The sequence below is a fragment of the Microtus pennsylvanicus genome, chromosome 7, assembly GCF_037038515.1.
Source record: "Microtus pennsylvanicus isolate mMicPen1 chromosome 7, mMicPen1.hap1, whole genome shotgun sequence".
Classification (NCBI taxonomy): domain Eukaryota; kingdom Metazoa; phylum Chordata; class Mammalia; order Rodentia; family Cricetidae; genus Microtus; species Microtus pennsylvanicus.
Genome location: NC_134585.1, coordinates 94830277 through 94851646, shown reverse-complemented (window position 1 = coordinate 94851646; position 21370 = coordinate 94830277). Strand labels below are relative to the sequence as shown.

The window sequence follows — 21370 nt, the reverse complement described above, 5'->3', positions numbered from 1 at the left end:
GACGGAGCGTTTTAAGGGATTTCTGACTTTCTCAAGCCTCGTTAGTGACTGGTCCCAGTTCTTCACCTGGTATCTGACTACAAGGCCCTTGTGGAGAATGTTTGCCTGTCTCTGCTGGGGTCCATTCATGGAATCTGTTTGTGCTGTGGTGTGGTAGCGACTGAAGAAGGAAAGGACACTGCTTTCCTATCAGTCTGAGAGGCCGAGACTCCACGCACAAAGGGGAGGCCTGGGCTGGGCTGTGTGGGCCACCTCTCCTGCAGCTGTGGAATATGCTTTGTGGAAGGAAAGGAAGAAAACGTCCTGCTGTAAGAAAAATGATGCTGAGGAATAAAACATCTGTTCTCTGGTCTAGTGGGTATGCTCAAGGAAAGCAGATGTTATCTGTTTCCTCCCCAACTGGAGCGGCTCCCTCTCTGATGCTGGAAGCCACTGTAAACAATGAGACCTTTTTCTAAACATGTTCAGTTGTCTTCCCTGGTTCAGCCCCCACAAAATCCATGGGACTGGCTTTCCAGGGTGCATATTTTCTCGTGAAGTTCTGCCTGCGGGGAAGAGTCTTACAGGATGGAACAATCTTGTCTACTTGAAGTAAAACATGACAGCCACCATGAGCGGGGAAATAGCTTTGAAGGTATAGGGGCTCTCGAGCGCCCAGTTGCTCTGGGAGATTTTACTATTTTGACGGCTTTAGGTCACAAAGTTGAAAGGAAGACAGGATAGTGTCGTCTGAATGCTAAGAAACCGAAGGGGTTGGGCAACTGTTTCCACTCAGTATTTCTTTTCTCAATAAACAAAAGGCTCTTTTTATCAAGTTGCTCTCATCCTGATCTGGCTACCACCAATGCTAGCACTGGGTTGCATGTCCACAGAGTACATGGTCCATGAGTGTGCGAGTAGGGGGCCCTACAAGTTCAAGTAGCCGCAGGCTCCAGCAAGCATAGAGGAGAGAACGAGAGAGCAGTGAGGCTGCCAGGGTCCCTTGGCCTTGGCCAGTTAATCATTCACTGATGCTTTAGAAAAAGAGTTCAAAGATCGTGTTGCTGTTTAATTTTCCTAAAACCTAGACAGCATAACAAATTAGGTGTTTCTGAGAGCAAGATTAGGATGTACTTGGAGGACTGCCCCAACACAGGCAGATGGACCTCATCCTCCTAGGAAGCTTTAGGACTTTAAGAATCTTGGTGCACGCCTATCGTTCCAATACTGGCAGTGCTAAGGTAGGCTAGCCTGGAGTCCATAGGAGGCTCGTCTTGAAATAAAATGAAAATTGTTAAGTTAAGCAAGAAGAATAAAATTTTCTTTAAATTCCCTCCCTGTTAATCTTAAGTACTTATGTTAATAAATAAAAAGGCATAGGAACCACGACAATAAGTTACAGCCATTCGTGGCACTTAGCAGGTATTCCCAGAGAGGGGCTAGCACGGGGGGGGGGGTGCTTACTCCTACTTTAGATTGTAACTTAGCAGGTATTCCCAGAGAGGGGCTAGCACGGGGGGGGGTGCTTACTCCTACTTTAGATTGTAACTATGTCTTAGAGGAACTTATCAGTTATAGAGCAGGAGCTCACAGAAGCAGACAGTGCAAAAAAAGAGAGATGGATGTAAAAGAGCAAGACCCTCCAGGTGCTTGCTACAATTAAATGACTGTAGCAAGCCAAGGATTTTAGGAGAGAGAGAGAAAGGGGGGGGGGAGCGTGCCACCCCTTCCAAAATACAAACAAAATCAGCTTCCCACAGCCACCTGTAGTGGACTAAGTTAAAATTCCCATGCCAGTGCTTTTGTTAGCATTGAGGTGATTGACATGTTCAAGCTAGGAGAAGAATCTGCATCGGCTCCACTGTAGACTCTACAGGGTATCAGTGAAACAAGATCTGAGCTAGGTAATGTGCTGTCTTGGAAATCAGCTCCGCTCCTCACCTGGCTTCTATGTCAGGTAAGGGTGCAGAGTATCCACAAGGTTTTTGTATGAATGAATCATAAGTTGTCTGGACCATTCTCTTTACCATGCTTTCTGCTGACTTCCGGTGATGGGATAGTTCCAGAGAGTTGCATCTGTCAAATTAATAGGAGGTATAAAAAAGCCGGATTTCTGGGGTGCTCTTTGCTACTTTCTGTTTGAAGTGCTGTCTCACCATAGCAAGCCTCTCACCTCTCTGGAATCATATTTGTTAACCCCATGTGGCTTGTTTTAAAAAGGGTAGGGGGATCGATCCTGTGACAAAGATTTCTAGTCTATTGCAGTTTGCCAGTGCTTGATAACGTACCTGAGAGAACCAACTGAAGAAGAGGACGTTTATGTGGGCTCATGGTTTCAGAGTTTGTAGTACATAATCAAGTCGGCTATACTGCTATGGGGTTGACCCAGTGCATTATGGGAGAAAACTGATCGTCCCATGACATCCAGCAAGTGTTTTCAGTAAGAGGAAACAAAGGCTCCAGAGTCTCCCATTCTAGGTCATACCTACAGTAAATTTATTTCCCCGCTATGAGCTCCACCTCTTGACACGTTCCACTGCCATGTGCTAGTTAGTTTTATATAAACTCGACACAAGCCGTTTTGTAAGAGGAAAGATTAATTGGGAAAATGCCCCCACCAGATTCGCATGTAGGCAAGCCATTAGTGCTTTTTCTTGATTGATGATTGATGTGGCTAGGCACAGCTCACTGTGGTCAGTGCCACCCCTGGACTGGTGGTCCTGGGCGCTCTAAGAAAGCCATAAGGATCCAGCCAGTAAGCAGAGCCCTCTATGGCCCCTACACTACTTCTTGCCCCCAGGTTCCTACTCAGAGGCCCTTCCCTGGCTTCCTTGGATGATGGACTGCAAGTTGTAAGATGCATAAATGTCTCCCACCCTAACGTTGCCTTCGGTCATGATGTTTTACCACAGCAATAGAAACCCTGACTAAGACATCCCAACAGCACTGGGCTGAAGAACAAGCCCACTTCTTTTCAGGAACAATCCAGACCCAAACTACAGCAATATTGAAAGGAAAAAATAAAAGAAAGAGCATGATCCTTGGCCCTACAGAAAAGTGAGAACGCATTGTGACTAACTCCGTCTTAGTTCACAGCTTTATTTCATTTTCTTCTCTTCATTAAGGCTGCTGTGGTACCATCTGCCCAAACCCTTAAGATTACTGACTTCAGCTTCAGCGACTTTGAGCTGTCTGATGTGGAGACGGCGCTGTGTACAATTCGGATGTTCACTGACCTCAACCTTGTGCAGAACTTCCAGATGAAGCATGAGGTAGGAAGGCAGCGATGTGCATTTGTAAAAGTGTGTGTGTGTGTGTGTGTGTGTATACTTATGTGTCTGTGTGTAAGATAGAAAACCGTACCTGACTAATAGCACCTAATAGGGGTTTTCAGCTTTAATGATTAACATACCCTTGCCTAAGAAAACCCATCCGTCATTAAAAATGCATTCATTAAACTGAGTGCTGGTGGTGTATGCCTTTAATTCCAGCAGTCGGGAGGCAGAGGAAGTCAGATCTCTGTGAGTTCGAGGCCAGCCTGGTCTACAGGGTGAGTTCCAAGACAGCCAGGGCTACATAGAAAAACCCTGTCTGGAACCCCTCCCTCCACAAAACGCATGTATTGGATTCCCACCGTGTGTCAGGCACCAGGTGGAAAAATATAGGAGGATTTTACCTAAAACGACGGGAAAAGCGCAAAAGCAGGTGACAGGAGGTACTGGGTAGGACATAGGGGAGGGAAAGGTGGCCAGAGAAGCGGCTGGAAGGGTGAGCAGCAGAACAGGCAGTCTGGGGAGCCATCTAAGGGAACTGGCTCTCCTCCAGTGGCGACTCACGGAGGAGTTCGAAGCCTGGAAGTACCCTGACACCATCGCCAAGGCTGTGATGACCACGTAGAACGCAGCAGCACCAGGGCCCTAGTGTGAGGCCAGACTCCTCAAACGAGGTCATCTCTATAGAGCAGAAATGAGACCCCTTGGGGCCCAGTCTCCAAATACAGATTGCCTATATAAAGCTTTCTGTCTTCAATACTTTTATGATTCTATTTAGCCCTGCCTTGATTCATACGATGAAAAGTTACTCACATGCTCTTTGTGATTCCAATGATGAGCTGACCCCGCTCTCAAAGGCCTCACAGAATGGAAAGAAAGCCGAGGGCAAATATAACTAAGGTTGATAGAGTGTCGCTTTTCTTCCGGGGGACCCTAATCTGATTCTCACTTAAATTTAATCAAAGTTCGTATTACTTTTCTTCGATGAAGCGCAAGCAATTCGGACAGGCTAATGATGGTCTCTCTTGTCTGAGTGTTAGTTGGGGGATGCTGTGTTGTTTGATTATTCCAACAAATTCCCACGAATGGACCTTATTCACAAATGAAGAAACCAGGCCGTCACTGAGGAGGAATGTCATGGACTTCAATCACAGATCTCTTAGTGATCCGCACACACGCACCGGGAGTTTACCTCCCATGTTCTCAGTTTCCTCATCTCTTAGAGTAGATGGTGTTACTGCTCGGGGGAGCCGGTGTGAATTACATGTTCATCTGTACCTTACATGCCTGCGTATGTGTGTGCTTGTGACATTCTGCTTAATCCACAGCTACAGAGAGCATGTCAATTATCTCCCCTTTCGGCCAGTTTGACCATGCTAAATCACTGTCAGATTTTTCCACGGTGAGATAGGATTCACTTTGAAAGTCCGCCCCGTGGATGTGATAAGTTCAGATCTGGTGTCAGAAGTCCTAAATATGGATCCCGGTTTTCCTTCCTAATACCTTGATCTGTTCCATGTGTTCCCAGAGTGTCTGCATCTGTGACTAACAATGACTGTCTTCCAAGGGCTTGGCTAGAGCACAAGAATGTGATTCTTTTTGAAAAACGCTTATTGTTGATTTACTTTTTGTTTGGCTTATAGGTAGCATTTGAGGAATGGGTATTATAGATAGATACTCGTTTTCCCTAGCAACCCTTTCTTCGGATTCTTAGCCGTAGGAGGAGCCTGCCTCTCTAGATCACGTATTTTCTTTTTCTTTTCCCCTACCTTAATGGCAAAAACAAGCAATAGATAACTTCACATGAACAAAGTAAAAATAGCTCATCGAGGTAATTTTTTTTCTCCAGTGGAACTCCATGACCCAGACTGGGCTAGCGAGTACCCTGGGGCAGGAAGTTTAGTTCATTTTTATTCTAATACAGATGGTGACTGTATTTTTCCCATTGGCCGGGTTCTGACCTCACAGTCTTTGAGATTGGCTGGTTTTAAAAGACTCAGTGTAAAGGAAATGAAGGAAAGTGATGAGTTGCTCCGGACCGTAGGCTTCCAGGATTACAGGGAGCTTTTTGTGTAAACAAAAGTTTTGCCAGATGGAAGAGATGAAAAGATTTTCATAACAGTTGTACAAGGTGGGGAGATTAAAAGATTTTAATTCCTTTACATAGAACTTTTACAAGGTGGGGGAAATTTATGGAATATTGGCACTTTGTGAGCTAATTTTGATTTAAAATGACTCTGGGCAGCATCAACCTGACCGTTGGGGTTATTTCGGTTGGCTTTTCTGCTTAAGTGTCTAGTCTTCTCTTGTGTTTCAGGTGTTATTGTCAGTATAATTTTAGGTGGGGAGGATGTCCCTACCAAGACATTTCACACTGAACAACAAAACTCCAGCATTATTGATGTTGGTGGCAGCCACTGCCCGTCACTGGTCTCTGAAGCCACCCACTATATTAGAATACGTGTTGATTGTCTTTCTGTCTCTACCCCCCTGAACTGTATCTACTGCACTTTATTCCATGGTCTCTGGGGAACATAGGTCCTTTCTGCAGGTTCTTAGTCATGTAGGAAAAGAATTTTAGAACAGACTCAGACACTTGAGGATCATTTTACTAGAGTTTAAGCGAAATAGCAGGGAAGGCAAGCTGGAGATGTCAGCAGCTGCCAGGAGCCGAGGGCGAGAGAAGGCAAGGCTTTCTGAGTAGGTTAAGAAGCCACACAGGCCCAGCAATGGCAGTCTGTGAGCACCTGCTCAGGAGCCGGAGGTCTTCAGAGGGAAAGGAAAGCCCAGAGCATCGACGCAACAGGTTTAGGGTTTGGGTCAGTTTGGTTTGGAAAAGGGAGCTAGAAAGAAGAGAAAGAAAATATTGCTCTCTGAACTGGAATTCAGAAAGCGGGCTGGCCTAGTGTGATGACAGTCAGTGCAATGGCTTCTGGGTTTCCCAGTGCACATCTCTTCTTAGCAAGTGCTTAGGCTTCATCTTTTTTCTCCCCTCCTGGCTGTAGGCTGTTCTCTTGAAGTCATAAGACTATCCTTCCTGTCACAGACAGTCTTTGGCCTTCCTCAAAGGTGTTATCAACCACTGACCAAGCCTCTTTACTGATAATTAACCTGAACACTGTTTCAGATTCTAATGCCCTCTCATTCTCCTTCCCATGCCCAGGAGGTGGGGTCCATTATGTGTTGTGATCAAGGTTCCCATCCTCAAAGAGCCCCAAGCTAGTACGTTTTACCAGATCCCCAAAGAGAGTTACTCTAGCCATGGTTTAATTGCAGGGTAGGAATACATATTTAATACAAGCTTTAGGCTTTGAACTAGTGAAGACTATATTGAGACATTGAATTTCCAGTTTTTCTCATGACTTTTCTTGCTGCTTTCATTACTCACAAGAGATTTTCTACATGATACTGATGTGTACTCTCAGAACACATCAAAGTACAACGTGTGGCTTTCATTTGAGATCCCCTACTGTGACTGCTCTGGCATCTTTCCACCAGAGTCCAAAAACATCCAGAATAAAGAACTCTGTGCTGATATTTCAGTGCTGAGTGAGCGCACATCCACCGTGGCCACACAGACCTGCTTACACAAGGACAACTCACAGGGCCCAGTGCTCAGAAATCCCGAGGTTCTTTATTGGAGAATTCTCCGGGAACTGAACCACAGAACTAGAAGGCAAAGCCATAAAAAGAAAAGTGATTAGGCCAAGTCCTCTGTGATGGAGCAGTTTCTACCAACAGTGCAGAGCCTCCCGCTCAGCCCCCAGAGCCAATCACAAGGCTGGATGCTTTCAAAGCTGTGTTCTTTCCCCTCGAACTTTTTCCAGTCCCGAGGCAATGTTCTTTGTGTTTGCAATATCCCCAGTGACACACTTGGGGAAAAGCGCATCCTTGTTTTTACAAAAAAGAGCGTAAATCATTCAGATTTTAAGAGAGGCGGGCTAGTAACACAAACAGAATCGCCATGCTTAGCTCATGGGTCCCTGAGGACTTAATTTAATACTCCACTTAGAAGTTAAATTAAACCCAACTTGGGAGACTTGCTTGAATAATTTTGCCTTCTCCCCCCTTCCCATCTTTTAAAAGAAATGTTTTCCATATGGCTCCCAGGAGCTTTCCTTCATATACATTATTTCCATATTTTGATTTCTCGGTAGGCAGTCATTGACTGTGCCTAACCCTTAGGCAGAACTGAAAGGGTATAGACATAATGAAGAGGGCATCAACCTGTGACTCTGGCACACAGAGCATGGAGTGGACTCATTCTCCAACCCTTATGCGCCTATGACTCAGATTCTAAGGACAGCACCAGGAGATATTTTTTATAAAGGTAGTTGGTGTCCTACCCATGACGAAATACCTTTCTTTGAGATATCCATTTTCCATCCAATCGAACTAGGTTAGCTTAGTAGATTCTGGACTGAACCAGTAATATTTGACTTCTGGCTCTGCCCCTTATGAACAACCTCCACTGACAGGTTACCTGATTGAGTGTAGTTTCTTCCTTCTTTTCTTCCTTCCTCCCTCCCTTCCTTCTTTCCTTTCTCTTTTTCTCTTTTTAAAATAGCTATTCATTTTTTTTCTAAAATATTTTATCAATTATTTGAGTTTCACGTAATGTCCCCCATCACATTTGCTTGCCTGACTTTCCAGGTCCACACCCCTACCCCCACCCCACCCCTGTCCCTTGGGCTTTTCCAAAAGAAAAGAAGAAAAGAAAACCCAAGCCAGTCCAGTTTGTATCGCCCGTATTCTCACTGCAGCATGGTGAGATGTGAGTCCTTTAAAACTGAGCCCTACCCCACCCACCCCTGCCAGAAGCCATCAGCTGTGAGGAGCCAGTGTTGCTCTCTTCCTTTGTCAAGGGGTCAGAACAGTCATGCCCGCCTCCCTCGCCCTGTAAGGATTGAGTGTGAGTGCCGCAAGGTGCCGGAACTCAGAAAATGATGGCTAACTTGGCAGTCATTGTCGCACCTTCTCCTTCATCTCCTAAAGGTTCTTTGCAGATGGATTTTAAGTGTTAAGAAGAATTATCGGAAGAACGTTGCCTATCACAATTGGAGACACGCCTTCAACACAGCACAGTGCATGTTCGCTGCTCTGAAAGCAGGCAAGATTCAGGTACTCACAGCCGTCCGGAAGTCTGCTTAGTGGAGTTTACGGCAAGCCCGTCTATTTATAACGTGCCCCTATGGTCTGATGTGGGACGTCCTTCTGTGTATGTGTTGTTTTTATTGGCTAATTAATAGAGCTGCTTTGGCCAATGGCAGGGCAGAATATATCCAGGCTACAAGAGATCTATAGAGAGAGTAGTGGAGTCAGGGAGATGCCATGTAGTTGCCAAAGGAGACAGATGCCAGAACCTTTCCCGGTAGGACATAGCCTCATGGCAATACACAGATTAATAGAAATGGGTTAATTTGAGATGTAAGAGCTAGCTAGAAATATGACTAAGCTGTTGGCCAAGCAGTATTGTAATGAATACAGCTTCTGTATGATTATTTGGGTCTGGGTGGCCAGAAATGAACCAACCATCTCCGTTTACAATGGTCGTTGACTAATGTACCACATAATGACTCATGGTGGGTTGAAGATTAGCACTGCAGGATAGTCGGCTGCTAACTTTCTTTGATTTAGAATAAATACCATGTAGTAAAATCCCCTGACTTCATGTTATGTTTTAGTAGTCCTTGGGCAAATAAATATTTCTGCTGGAGGAAGAGACTGAAAGCTAGATATACATTTATATATTCACACTCAACTGCTCCATGGCAGAATTACTCAAAACTCACCAAGTGTTGTCAGAGACAAGCTCCTGGCTGTCAGTCCTACCCTGTGTGGAAGGCGGCCACTCTACACCTGCTAACTCAGACAGGTTTCGCTTTGATGTGCATTGATCTGAGGCCAGTTAAAAGGAAGACGAGGGTAGAAAACATTCACATAAAGCATTCGTGTCCAGCCCAATCCCGTCGTATGTTTGTCCTTAGATTTTATCTTCAGTGGGAATTGACTAAGCTATTCTGAGTAAGTAATTCTAAACATCTATTATGTAATTTAAACCCAGAGCCTCCCAGTTCTAAAAGTAAATTTAAAAATATTATTCTCTGTCAAATTCACTTTCAGGGGTTACACATTTTAAATGGTCAATTTTAAAAGAAATGACTGGCCGTGGGTTTAGTTTAGTGACTGAACACTGGAACAGCCCCTGTAAAACCCTGGATTTGATCACTGCACATAGAAAATAAATAAAAGAAGAAGGAGTGTCCTCAAAGCCATACAAAATAGCATAGTGCGATTTCACTCCTGCAGAAACATTTCTAAGACCAGAATAAACTCATTCTGGGTTGTGCAAGAGTCCTAAGGTTATCACCCCCGAAAGTTATCCGTGGCTTTCATGACGAAGAGTGAGGCCATGTTTTACACTTGCTTCAACGCTTACGGTGCTGGGAGTTCCGGGAGAGAGTGACATGGCAGCTTAGCCTGCATTTCCTCCTGACGATGGGAATAGCGGTGTAAGTAATATAAACAGCAAGGACTCAAAAATAGCCAATGGGCTTGCGAATATATTATACAATGTTTGAAGGCCCATTTCCCCTCAGTAATCTTATTTCTACTCTTTTGTTTAATAGTAGCGTTGTCTAGGTTCCTCAAGGATATAGCAGCCAATCACAGACAGCAAAGCCATGGTTACAGAGAAACAAGAGAAAAAGATAATTGAAGTTTTTACAGTCATTCCACATGTATAAAAATAAAGATTCGTGACATTAACAGTGGGTGGGCAGATTATTCTTTTTTTTTTCACTTGAAAAACTTACAGTGTGTGTGTGTGTGTGTGTGTGTGTGTGTGTGTGTGTGCGTACACATAGGTCATGGTACACGTATGGCCGTCAGGGGACAGCTTTTGGAAGTTGGTTCTCTCCTGCCACTCACGTTATTGGGCTTGCATAGCAAGCACTGTTACGCATGGAGCCAGCTTGCTGCTGGTCCCAGGTTATTCATCTTGGAAGCATCTCAATGTTTTCTGTAGTCGAGTGACATTTGTAATAGCTCATTATGAATGAGAATCTAAACGACCGCCTACGGAGCAGAGTGTCTGAGTCTCTGACGGTGCAGCAGTGCAGGAATTAGTAATGAAAAGCCACAGGAGGAGGCCCTGCCCATGCTTTATCTTTCTTTTTCTCTTCTTCACTGCCTTTGCACACAGAACAAGTTGACGGATCTAGAGATACTTGCTCTGCTGATTGCTGCTTTAAGCCATGATTTGGACCACCGTGGCGTAAACAACTCGTATATACAGCGGTAAGATGGTTTCTCCAGTAAAACAAGAAAATGTTTCCTCTAAATCATTGAACTGTATGTTAAGTTAGAGCTACCAAAAAAAGTACAAAATGTCAGTTGGTTGAGCTTCAATACATAGTCTATTTATGTTTAAGTGTAAAACTATATTAATCACATTTCAGGCAGTATTTATGTTGAGAACCTTATTACGTAATTGTTGTGAGTTTTGCTTTGGTTTTTGTAGACCCAGTTTAGGAGCGTCTTTATAAGACCATGAAGAACAGTCCAGAAGGTGTAGCATTTTTACCCTGGAGTAGAAAAGACAGTATTCGAAAAAGTGCCTCGCTGGGCCCTGCTGACTTACAATAGACTAAGATTTTCAGTTCTAGTGGAGGTGACATCACACAGTGTTAGAGAACTTGAACTCTGTGCTCAGGCTGTGGCTCTGCCCAGTGCTCCCTTGCAGCCTTGGACAGGAAGCTGACTTCTCCATACCTTCATTTCCTTTAAAATGGAGATAATGGCACCCTCATAGCACAAGGATGGTGTATGTTTCCAGAGGCCAAAGCATCTACCGAGTGGAAGGTTTAATGCGTATTCTGTTAGGTCCTAGCAATAATCCCTAGAGTTGTCCAGCGTGATGCTCTCACCTGCAGATCTTAGGAGTGAGAGTCAACCACCGGATTAAGAATTTTCAGGTACTTTCGAGGATCAACACTTAGGTGGCATTTTGTGATGGCAACTGAGTGGATGAAACTGATAGTACTCTTCATCAAATCATCCAACCCCTGTTGTAGTCTCTTCTCATAGCAATTTGGTTGAAAAGTCTACTTTGTAATTGCAGAATCTCGTACTACTGAGCATCTTTGTAAGTGAGGCGGTGACTTGACTGATCATGTCATCAGGGATTCCCAATGTCTGCAGGGTGGGAGACGGCTCTCCAGCCGTCATCCCTGCATGTGACAAACAGAAGACTTTCTATAAGGATTCTAGCAGCGCACAATCATGTCCTGTGCTGCCCTTCGTGAACAAGAGAGAAGGCTCTTCCCTGTCCCAGACTGATTTTTTCCACCTGAAAACCTAAAGATTTAGAAAAGTAACTTGATGACATGTCCTTTGTCCTTGTGCTTTATTTGTGGTCCCGAGTGTCACATAAACGTCATTAATGAAAGAGAGCTGCAATAGGAAGGGATCCTCAGTGTGATCCATCCATATAGCATGGCTCTCCTCCCTGTGTGACCAGTCCATATAGCATGGCTATCCTCCTTGTGTAACCAGTTCACACAGTCTGTATAGAACGGCTATACTCCCTGTGTGACCAGTTCACACAGTCTGTATAGCATGGCTCTCCTTCCTGTGTTCATATAACATGGCTATCCTCCTTGTGTAACCAGTTCACACAATCTGTATAGCATGGCTCTCCTTCCTGTGTTCATATAACATGGCTATCCTCCTTGTGTAACCAGTTCACACAATCTGTATAGCATGGCTCTCCTTCCTGTGTTCATATAGAACGGCTATACTCCCTGTGTGACCAGTTCACACAGTCTGTATAGCATGGCTCTCCTTCCTGTGTTCATATAACATGGCTATCCTCCTTGTGTAACCAGTTCACACAATCTGTATAGCATGGTTCTCCTTCCTGTGTTCATATAGAACGGCTATACTCCCTGCCTAGCAAAGAAAGGAACATTGTGTTATTAATATATATATTGTTAATCATTGTAGAAATTTCCCTCATGTTGCTTTATATATGTGAAGAAAAAGATAGATTGCAAGTTTTTTCTTTCATTTAAAAATAACTAATATTAAAAAATGGGGGACTGGAGAGATGGCTCATTAAGACACTGCCTGCTCTTCTAAAGGTCCTGAGTTCAGTTCCCAGCAATCAAATCATGGCTCACAGCCATCTGTAATGAGACCTGGTGCTTTCTTCTGGCCTGCAGGCATGCATTCAGACAGAACACTGTATACTTAATAAATAAATCTTTTAAAAAAACCCTATATTTAAACTATTAAAAATATTATTATCCCAAAGAGCTTCTGGAGCAATTAGATCTTTTCTTTAGGTTAAAAAAAAATCCTGGGGGGGGGGGCAACACAACAGAACACACAGATTGTAGAGTCTTATTTTCCCACACACAAAGTAGACACTAACCAAGCAATAAGTCTTGGAAAAGCTAAAGCTGCTCAGAGGCTTTTATTTCTTCTCACATTTCTGTGTTTTGAGTAAAGGAAAGCAGGCCTCTTTCTTTCCTTGCTGGTAATGACTGGTATTTAAAGTAGGATTTTCTGTACAAGTGAGCCCTTGAGGTAGTAAAGTCCTGTAAACAGCCCCGTATACAGTTCTGTCTTCTAGAGGGACAAACAGTACCCAGAACCCATGAGGCATCCAGACTGACACATAGAAAAATAAATAAAAAGAAGGTACAGAAATATGAGTGGTTAGTCAGCAAGAAGGAGGTGTCCATGGGTAATGGAGTCAGAAACCGAGATCCTCCTTTCTCTTAAGTGACTTCGAGAAGTCTACTTAGAGGTAAGGCTTTCCTTGAGCAGGAGGCTGTGGTGGCCTAGTGTTGGCCCTCCCTCTGCTCCTCCCCACCCTTTCTTTCTTTAGTAAGAAGGCTGACATCACCAGGGGTCCCACTGGTGTCCCGTGGTATAAGTAAGGTCACTGTTCCTGTGGGAGGGAAGAAGAATGCTTTCAGGTGAACCGCCAGCAGACTGGCTGTAGTTCAGTTGGTAGAGTGCTCGCCTAAGTCCGCATGAAGCCCTGGCTTTGACCCTTCACACCGTGTAAACCAGACGTGGTGGTACCCTCAGGTGGCAGAGGCAGGAGGGTCAGAAGTTCAAGGTTAACCTCAGCTACAGAGCCAGTGTGAGGCTAGCCTGAGCTACGTGAGTCTCTACCTCAAAACAATAAAAGAAAATGAGTGGTGGCCAGAACACTGTAGCTGATAAAAATAGTTATTAAGCTTGCATTATAGAGAAAGCGTCTGCATCAGGCTTCTCATCAGTGTCCCAGGACTTGCATGTGCATTTATTTGCTTAGTTTCAAGTCCAACAATTAAAAAGTGATTCAACAAAAGTAGGCTATATGTTAGGCTCATGCATAGTGAACCATTGCTAGAGTTTGGGTTCTTTGCTAGGCAGGAAGAAGCTAATTATCTAGAGAGTTCCGGGTCATCTAATGAAGTAGCCGTCAAGTGTCCATCAGAGAAGGAGATTGGCCGAGCCTAGTGTAACCCATGTCCATTATTCATAGAGAAGGTGAGATTTAAGCTGAAAGGTGGGTAGATTTTCAGATAAAGGACAAGGATATTCCGGGATGCTGTGAAGGGGGCATGGACCAGTAGCGGTAGACCAGCAAGAAAATAGACAGGCAGGAGCCACAAGACCTCCTCAAGGGGGGGGGGGGGTCGCCCTAAGCCGTATATACTGAAATTGATAGAATTTGTAAAAAAAAAAAAAACTGTTGCGATGAAAAAAACATTAGGAGGGAAGTCGCAGCATGAACCGCACGATAAATGGATTGAAATTAGAACCACAGAGCTCAGCTAGAAAACTCACAGCAGGTGCAAACCGACAGTCACACCGAGTAGAGGGGGAGGAGGCCAAAGAGCAGCCTTAGTTAATTTCACGTGGGGAAGCTAGAAGGCTGCATGCAGAAAGGAGAGAAAGCTGAAACAGCGGTGGTGCTGCAGTGAGCGTGAAGGCGTTTTGGGGGGGGGGGGGGGTAAGGTACAAAGCAGCAGTGATTCCCGCCTGGGACCTGCGGCTGCACAGGCAGAACCGCGAACCCTGTCTGTGGTGGTGGAGAAGCCTGAGAGATGGCCCTGTTTTTCTCACAGTACATTTATTTTGAATCAGTTTCTAAGGCTTTCTGTTTCTAGTGTATTTCCCAATACCACTGTCCAGGATAGGCCAATCACTGTGCAGGACAGGAAAATGCAGAGAAAGTATGCCAGTTCGTTAGCGCCCGCCGACATCCGCGTGGAAAGAAAATTCCACAGCGGTAGTGGTTTAAATAGGTCCTTCTGATGTGCCTCAAATAGCAGCAACACGAATACATTGGTTTCCATGGTTTTTTTTTTTTTTTTGTATACAGGAAATCCAAGGCATTTTTTTTCACCCATTGCTTGATTCATGAATTTGTATTTTTATTTTTATTTATTTATTTTTTTTCGAGACAGGGTTTCTCTGTGGCTTTGGAGCCTGTCCTGGAACTAGCTCTGTAGACCAGGCTGGTCTCAAACTCACAGAGATCCGCCTGCCTCTGCCTCCCGAGTGCTGGGATTAAAGGCGTGCGCCACCACCGCCCGGCGAATTTGTATTTTTAGAATGTAAGTAAAGACAAACACATTTTGGCATTGGTCTATCTCACAAGCCAAAAATCCTCTCTAAATCTGATGCAGTTCTTTCTGCCTCCTCTAGAAATGTAAAGTATGTTTGAAGTTCTAACTGGTTTGTGTTATATCCACATAATTGCATTTCCTGCACTGGCTCCCAACTAGGTCAGTGAATAGATACTGCTTAGACACCAGGACAGAGAGAGGCAATGAGAGGATGCACTCAAACCCCACGCCTGTCATTTATATCCCCATTGAGCAAATGAGATAATCTGCCTGAACATTTAAAACATGTGCAGAAATGCCCATTGTATAGCGCTCTCTGCCTGGGTTCCGCTGAAGCCCTAGTTGGAGGTAAAAGTTGCTGTATGTATAGCTTGCTGGTGAATATGACCCCACAGAGCACAGAGAAAGGTCTGGAATGAAGCAGGAGAGGAGGGATATTCTCCAGATAGACATACAGATGAGCAACTGGTACCCAATCCTGCCAGAGGTGATTTGGAGCAACCTTATGGGAGGAGCCCCAGAGCCGCTGGGCTTTAAGGCAGGAGACGCATCTCTGTAAGACGCCCTTGTTCCATTAGTCAGTGGTGGTCCCCAGGCCTTAACTAGTCTACACTGGCCCATGTGCTTGCGCTTGAAAACTGGGCACCAGCTGTGGGTCAGGGGAGCGGTACCTAGGGTAGGCCAAGACAAAGCAGAGAGCTCTCTGATTAGCGCCTGTGTTAAAGTCTGAATGAAACACTGTCTCAGGGGCTGAAGTAGGAGGTAGGTGGGAGGCGGCTGGTCCAATACTTACACAATGAAATACAGTAATAATAAATCAAGTAGCACAGCGCCTGCGTGGTACAGGCTCCTGATAAACGGAAACTGTTGTCCCAAAGGCCAGCAACTTCAGCAGGTTTATAGTCTGATGCGGTGACAGATTGAGAGCCGCAGCACCTGCTGAGTGACTCTGGTCAGAAGCTGGCAATGTGTCCTCAACCCTTGTCTTAAGTGTTTGTGATTTACATTTATGTGAGTTGGTTGGTTTGCTGTTAGGTTCTGTGAAAGGTTTCCATCTCGTATCCTAGGCTGGCTTCTAACTAAACCTCCTCCAGCCTCAGTTTCCCTAGGGTACCACCCTGCTTTCATGCTCTTTAGTTCTTTCATAAACAAGGATAGTAGACACCTGAAAATCTTCTCTTTTGCCTGAAACGAAGGAGGGACGTGACTGCTATGCTAGTTGAGCTGACTTTAATATGAAAGACTGGAGAAGAATGGGGGGGGGGTCTCTGGAGAAGATAGGGAGTCCGTGGAAAGATTCAAAGGAGAGGTCATTCTCCTATGTTGAGCGCAGCCCCTGGTCCACAGTACAGGTCATCAGTTAGAGGTGGCATGAAGAAAGAAAGCAGCCAAGGACTGGGAAAGGTTATGCCAATAGCGGCATTAAATCAGAAAGACGGGTGACAATTTAAACAAGAGGAATAGACAAGGTGACACATTCTCCCGCCTTCATTGGCCGCTCATTTTCCTACTGCATCTATTTCTGTTTCTCACTGCAACCATTTTTTTTTCCCCGCTACATCTTATTAGCTCTGGGTAGGTTTTTAATGAAAAGTCAAAATGGAAAGCAATATACTAGTGAAGAAAGAGAAACTTGTTCGTGTTTTCTAGCACTGTGCGGGGCTTTGCGGTTCATAAGCCCCGTTCCTATACATTTTAGGAGGAACGGGTTACAGAACGCTTTCGTGGTTTTAAGAAGGAAGTGAAGAGCGTGGTTTTTCACATGTGAAGGGTCATGAGAAATGAAGTGAAGACTCTTCCTGTCGTGCTTCAGAGTCCTTCTGTGACTGCTGTCCCACACATACAGTAAACAGTGCGGCCCCCTTCCCCTCTGCTCCCCCGGCAGGAAGTCTAAGCTGCTTCTTCAGAGCTGGGCTTAGAAAGCTTGAGGGCTGCCCTGCACTCAAACAACCCCTGTGACTCAGCATCTTCCTTCCTGCTATCCCCCTCCTTCACTAGGCACCCCTCCTTTCCAAGGCTGTGTACTTACTGCCCCCCTCTGTCTTGCTTTCGGCCCCTCAGGCCCCGTTAACCCCAGTGGTCTCTTTCCTTATACATAGGCACACATGGCTAAACTAACCTTCCACCTGAGCATCTGTTCAGGGGAGTTTGGTGCAGGGGGAAATGGCAACATGGATTTGTTCTAGGTTTTAAGTCAATTGCCCCATTGAAACCTAAGTCCAATCCAATAACGCTTTAGGTACTGTGGAGTGGAGCATGGCTGTGCCAAGGGCCAGCAATCTTCTCCCCTCGTTCCTCCCATCTGCTGTTTTCAGCCCTCAAGGCAGTGTCGCTGATCTCTGAACCAGCAGCATCGTGATTTGAAGACAGTTTGCATCAGTGTTTATTTCTAAGAAATTACGCCACTCTCCTCGGCAGGGGAGAAAATTATTAGTGCGGCTCGTTTTGAGATAATTTCGGTTAATAACAGTAATGGACTGGTGAAGTAACGTGTTCTGGAACTTCCCGTTTCTCTCCCTCTCCGACGCCATCACCCAGAAGCGAACACCCGCTGGCCCAGCTTTATTGCCATTCCATCATGGAACACCATCATTTTGATCAGTGCCTGATGATTCTAAATAGCCCCGTAAGTACAGCGTTTATTGTCGTGAATCTCAAAGGGGAGCTTTATAAATGCAGCTTTATTTTTAGATTTTGGACTTATTCCCAGCGTCATAAATTCTCGAACATTCTCTATTCCTTTTTGGGTAAGGAAGGAATAGCCAAGGCATTAGACATCGCTACAGTCTCACGTCTGGCCGGTAAGAACTATCTCGTGTTACCCGCGAAGGATAACTGTGATGACTGACCTTTGATTATTCCAAACTAGAAACAAAACTGGTGCTTGACGGCTCCCGCTTTAACTTTTTAAAAGCAGGTGAAGTGGTTCCTGCGGATTGGTATCTGTTTCTTCTTCTTTTCCTTTTGACTGCGCACTGGGGTCAAGCCCAGGACCTTGGACCTGCTAAGTGGGTTTCCCCTCAGTAGTACTCCCAGCCTCCGTCTTATAGGCACTTTTAGCTGCGCACAACCAAGCCGTTCTCTCTAGGACTGAAAAAGCTGTTGGAGCACACGGATAAGTGAGCGTTAGCAAATGTAGGAAAACGTGATAGAGTTCGCTAAGTAAACACACATGTTCAGGAGTGCAGTATTAGCAGAACGTACATCAGAGCGTGAGCTGGGTTGAGCGTGTCTGATGAAACGCTTGCTAGTTTTTATTCTTCTTGTGGGATTGTTAATTATCCTACCTGTGTTGGATAAAGAAAAGAGAGAGGTTTTACCATTACATTTAAATGGTCACAAGGCATGAATCATAATCCTGGGCAGTTTTATCACAATGCCTTCATGTTTGCTGGGGTTAGGTCTAGTTTTTTTCCCCCTGAATTTTAGAGAAGAATTAGGGGGTCACATTGTGGTCACTATTATTAGGTCCAACTGTATAGTATGTCATTCTCACGTCACAAACCGAAGTGACCACGCCAGCATCATAGTTCACACTGTGAGGCTGATTCCTCCTTTACGCCCCCATAAGCATCTCTTGTTCCTTACTATGCATGTCTTCTAGCTCCTTCCTTACTACCAAGCCTCTGTGTCTCCCACCTAATCAGCCAGTGAACAGGAAAGCAGAATAGGCAAGAAAAGGGTCTGGCCTTTCTTAACACACTGACAGTGTTGAGCGTCCCACTCTTTGTACCTGGTAGGTATTAGTAATTTTATCATCCCTGCAAAGCACCCTCATGATGGAGACACCCCACAACAGCTACAGAATGGCCAGCCAATCTGGTCTTGCCTTTTATGTTTCTTAGGCAGTATGCATCGCAAGTCCATTCTAGTCCCCCCTCCCCCACTGAACATAGGAAGCACACACAGGGTCTCCTACTGGAGGCTAAGGGAATCCCCACCTCTTCCATAATACCGTAGTGTGACGATAACGTTAGGGAGTGTACAGCTCAGAGGTAGAGTGTGTTTTACACGTGAAGAACACTAGGTTAGACCCCCAACACTGACAAAAATGTTATACAACCTCTTCTGACTACTTCCTCAGGAAGTTTATATAAGGCTTAATAGAGTGTTTGCTATAATGTGTAGCGTGAGTCAGTTGATATGTGATCAGTATCATTTTAATGTGGTGTTTGAAGAGTGAGAAGCAGGCCCTTGTGCCCTCCTCCTCCGCTGCAGGCTGTGAGAGACACTTGACCCTGCTCTTCCCTCCCCATCAAATCCCATGGACACTGCCGCACCCCAGAGTCCGGCATTCCCTTCTGTGGCTCTGGTATGTTCTCTGTGCATTCTGAGGAAGCCCCATGGCCTGCTGGGCCAACTCACCTCCAGCGAGAGCCTCCCTTGCTTTGCTTTGCCTTCTGGTTTCAGAGTCGCATAGGTTTTGAGTGATCTGCCCCAACACTACTTTCCCCATGAACTATGTTATTTTTAGTGTATAATTTTCTAAAATTGAGATTGGAGAAACATATGCATGTTAGGGTAGAAACATCTGTACTTTCCTTGGAAAAATGCTCTGTGCTAAAGCTTTTTATTTACTTTGTGGTAGGATAGGGAGTTGATTTTTTTTTTTTTAACTTGGGCTCATACAGCTCAACCTGGCCTCTGTCTCACTGAACAGCTGAAAGATGGCCTTAAGGCCCCAATCTTCCTGTTTCTACTTCCCAAATTCATGGATTACAAGAGTGCTCTTCCACACCCTATCTAAAAAGTCCTGTTGGTGTCTTATTTCAAGTACAGTCCCAAACCAAGGAAATTGCTAACCTTTTAAAAAGTGTATTAAATATTTCCTATCATACTTCTTTTATTAGATATATGAATTATTGTATAGTGTGTTGTTACTTAGCATGACATATAGCAATCTGGCTATACATTTAGTTGGCTTAAGTCATAAGAGCTGTCTATATAGTTTGTCTTTGTAAGCACAATTAAATAAAAAAAATACAGATTGTACTCTTTGGAAAAAAAAAACCTGAGACTGCAGTATCAAAGCTATTTCAATATCTCCTGGCAATTGTTTTACCTTAAAAATAAATAAAAGCACCAGAAGTTTTCTGAAAAGTTTCACGTGGCCCAGATCTAAAGTGATGAAGTAATGACTGTGGCTGTCATCACAGATGCGGTCATTAATTTAATTCATGGATCTCATTACTCCCTAATCACTGTCTTCCCAGCCGAGCAAACCAGCAGTGCCCTGGCATCGTTCTTCACCGCCCGATCTCCTTTCTAAAGCTCTGGGCACTTTCTTGGCTCTGAGACTTAGAAGGTTTACACACATTCTGAGTATATTTGGAGTGGCTGAACTCTGGGCTTTGTTTAGTTGAAGATCAAAAGGAACCACTCTGTTTTAAATTACAGACAAAAAAAAAAGCAAGATGTTATAACAAAAACCTTCAGTGATGATACATGGATTGGCCCCCATTGACCCCCACCAGGTTTTTCAAAAGAACATTTTACTAATATGGGAAATAGGACCTACAAAAATTCCTGCGTAAGGTGGATCTCTGTGAGTTCAAAGCCACCCTGCTCTACAGAGCTAATTCTAGGACAGCTAAGGCTACACAGGAAAACCCTGTTTTGAAAAACAAATAAAAATTCCCACATAAATAGTTCATGAAAAAATTATAATGTCTTTTGATTATTGGGGGGGTAATATAATGACATCATTTCTGCTTTCTTTTCCTTCCAGCCCTCCCATCTACCCCTCATTTCATTAATTGTTTGTGTGTGTGTATGTGTGTATATGTGTGTGTATTCCTAGATATGTAAATACAATCTGCTTAGTCTGTATAATGTTCCATGTTTGTAAGTTTTTAGGCCTGATCATTTGGTATTGACTAACCTGTTGGCGTGGTCTTCCCTGGGGAGGAGTGTTTTGGTGTTGACTAACCTGTTGGCGTGGTCTTCCCTGGGCAGGAGTGCTTTGCCCTGCTCCCAGCATACAGGTTGCTCCCTTCCAAGCGTCCTTCCAGACCTTTGAGCTCATGCTTTCTTAGGTCACCAACTAGTCAGCACCGTTGGATCTGGCCTGCTAGCCATCTGAACTGTCCAACTCATAAGGAACACCTACAGTTGTCAGTATTGGTTAAGCTGTATAAATGTGAGCCAGAAATGTTACCAAGTTTGTTACGTAAGCCACAGAGGAGTGTCTCTAAAATAATCAGTTATATAAAAATTTCACAACTCTATTCTTCATATTCATTAATATGATTTTGAGTTTTCAGTTTCGCTTTGTTTTCTGTTATGTTATGGTAATTAATCCGCACAAAGGAAAATGACAGACTTATTTAGTTTGTAGATTTCAACTCAGTCTCAAGGAGGAAACACACGTGTACAGAGGCAGGGATAATGTCATGTTGTTGTTTTTAATCTTACATGATGGAGCGGTGCATGGTGGGAATGAAGAGGGAAAATACTACTTCATAGCTTATACTTTTAAATAGCAGG

At 44.4% G+C, this 21370-nt stretch overlaps 1 protein-coding gene across 2 annotated transcripts in view; it reads left to right on the top strand.

The window, feature by feature from the left end:
* Pde5a (phosphodiesterase 5A) overlaps positions 1–21370 on the top strand; it is a 131532-nt gene that overhangs the window by 95503 nt on the left and 14659 nt on the right. For both annotated transcript variants that reach the window (XM_075981465.1, XM_075981466.1), the window contains exons 12-15: positions 3105–3251; positions 8247–8372; positions 10456–10550; positions 17423–17510. In XM_075981465.1, the coding sequence (XP_075837580.1) occupies positions 3105–3251; positions 8247–8372; positions 10456–10550; positions 17423–17510 (456 nt within the window). The remainder of the gene's footprint in view (positions 1–3104; positions 3252–8246; positions 8373–10455; positions 10551–17422; positions 17511–21370) is intronic.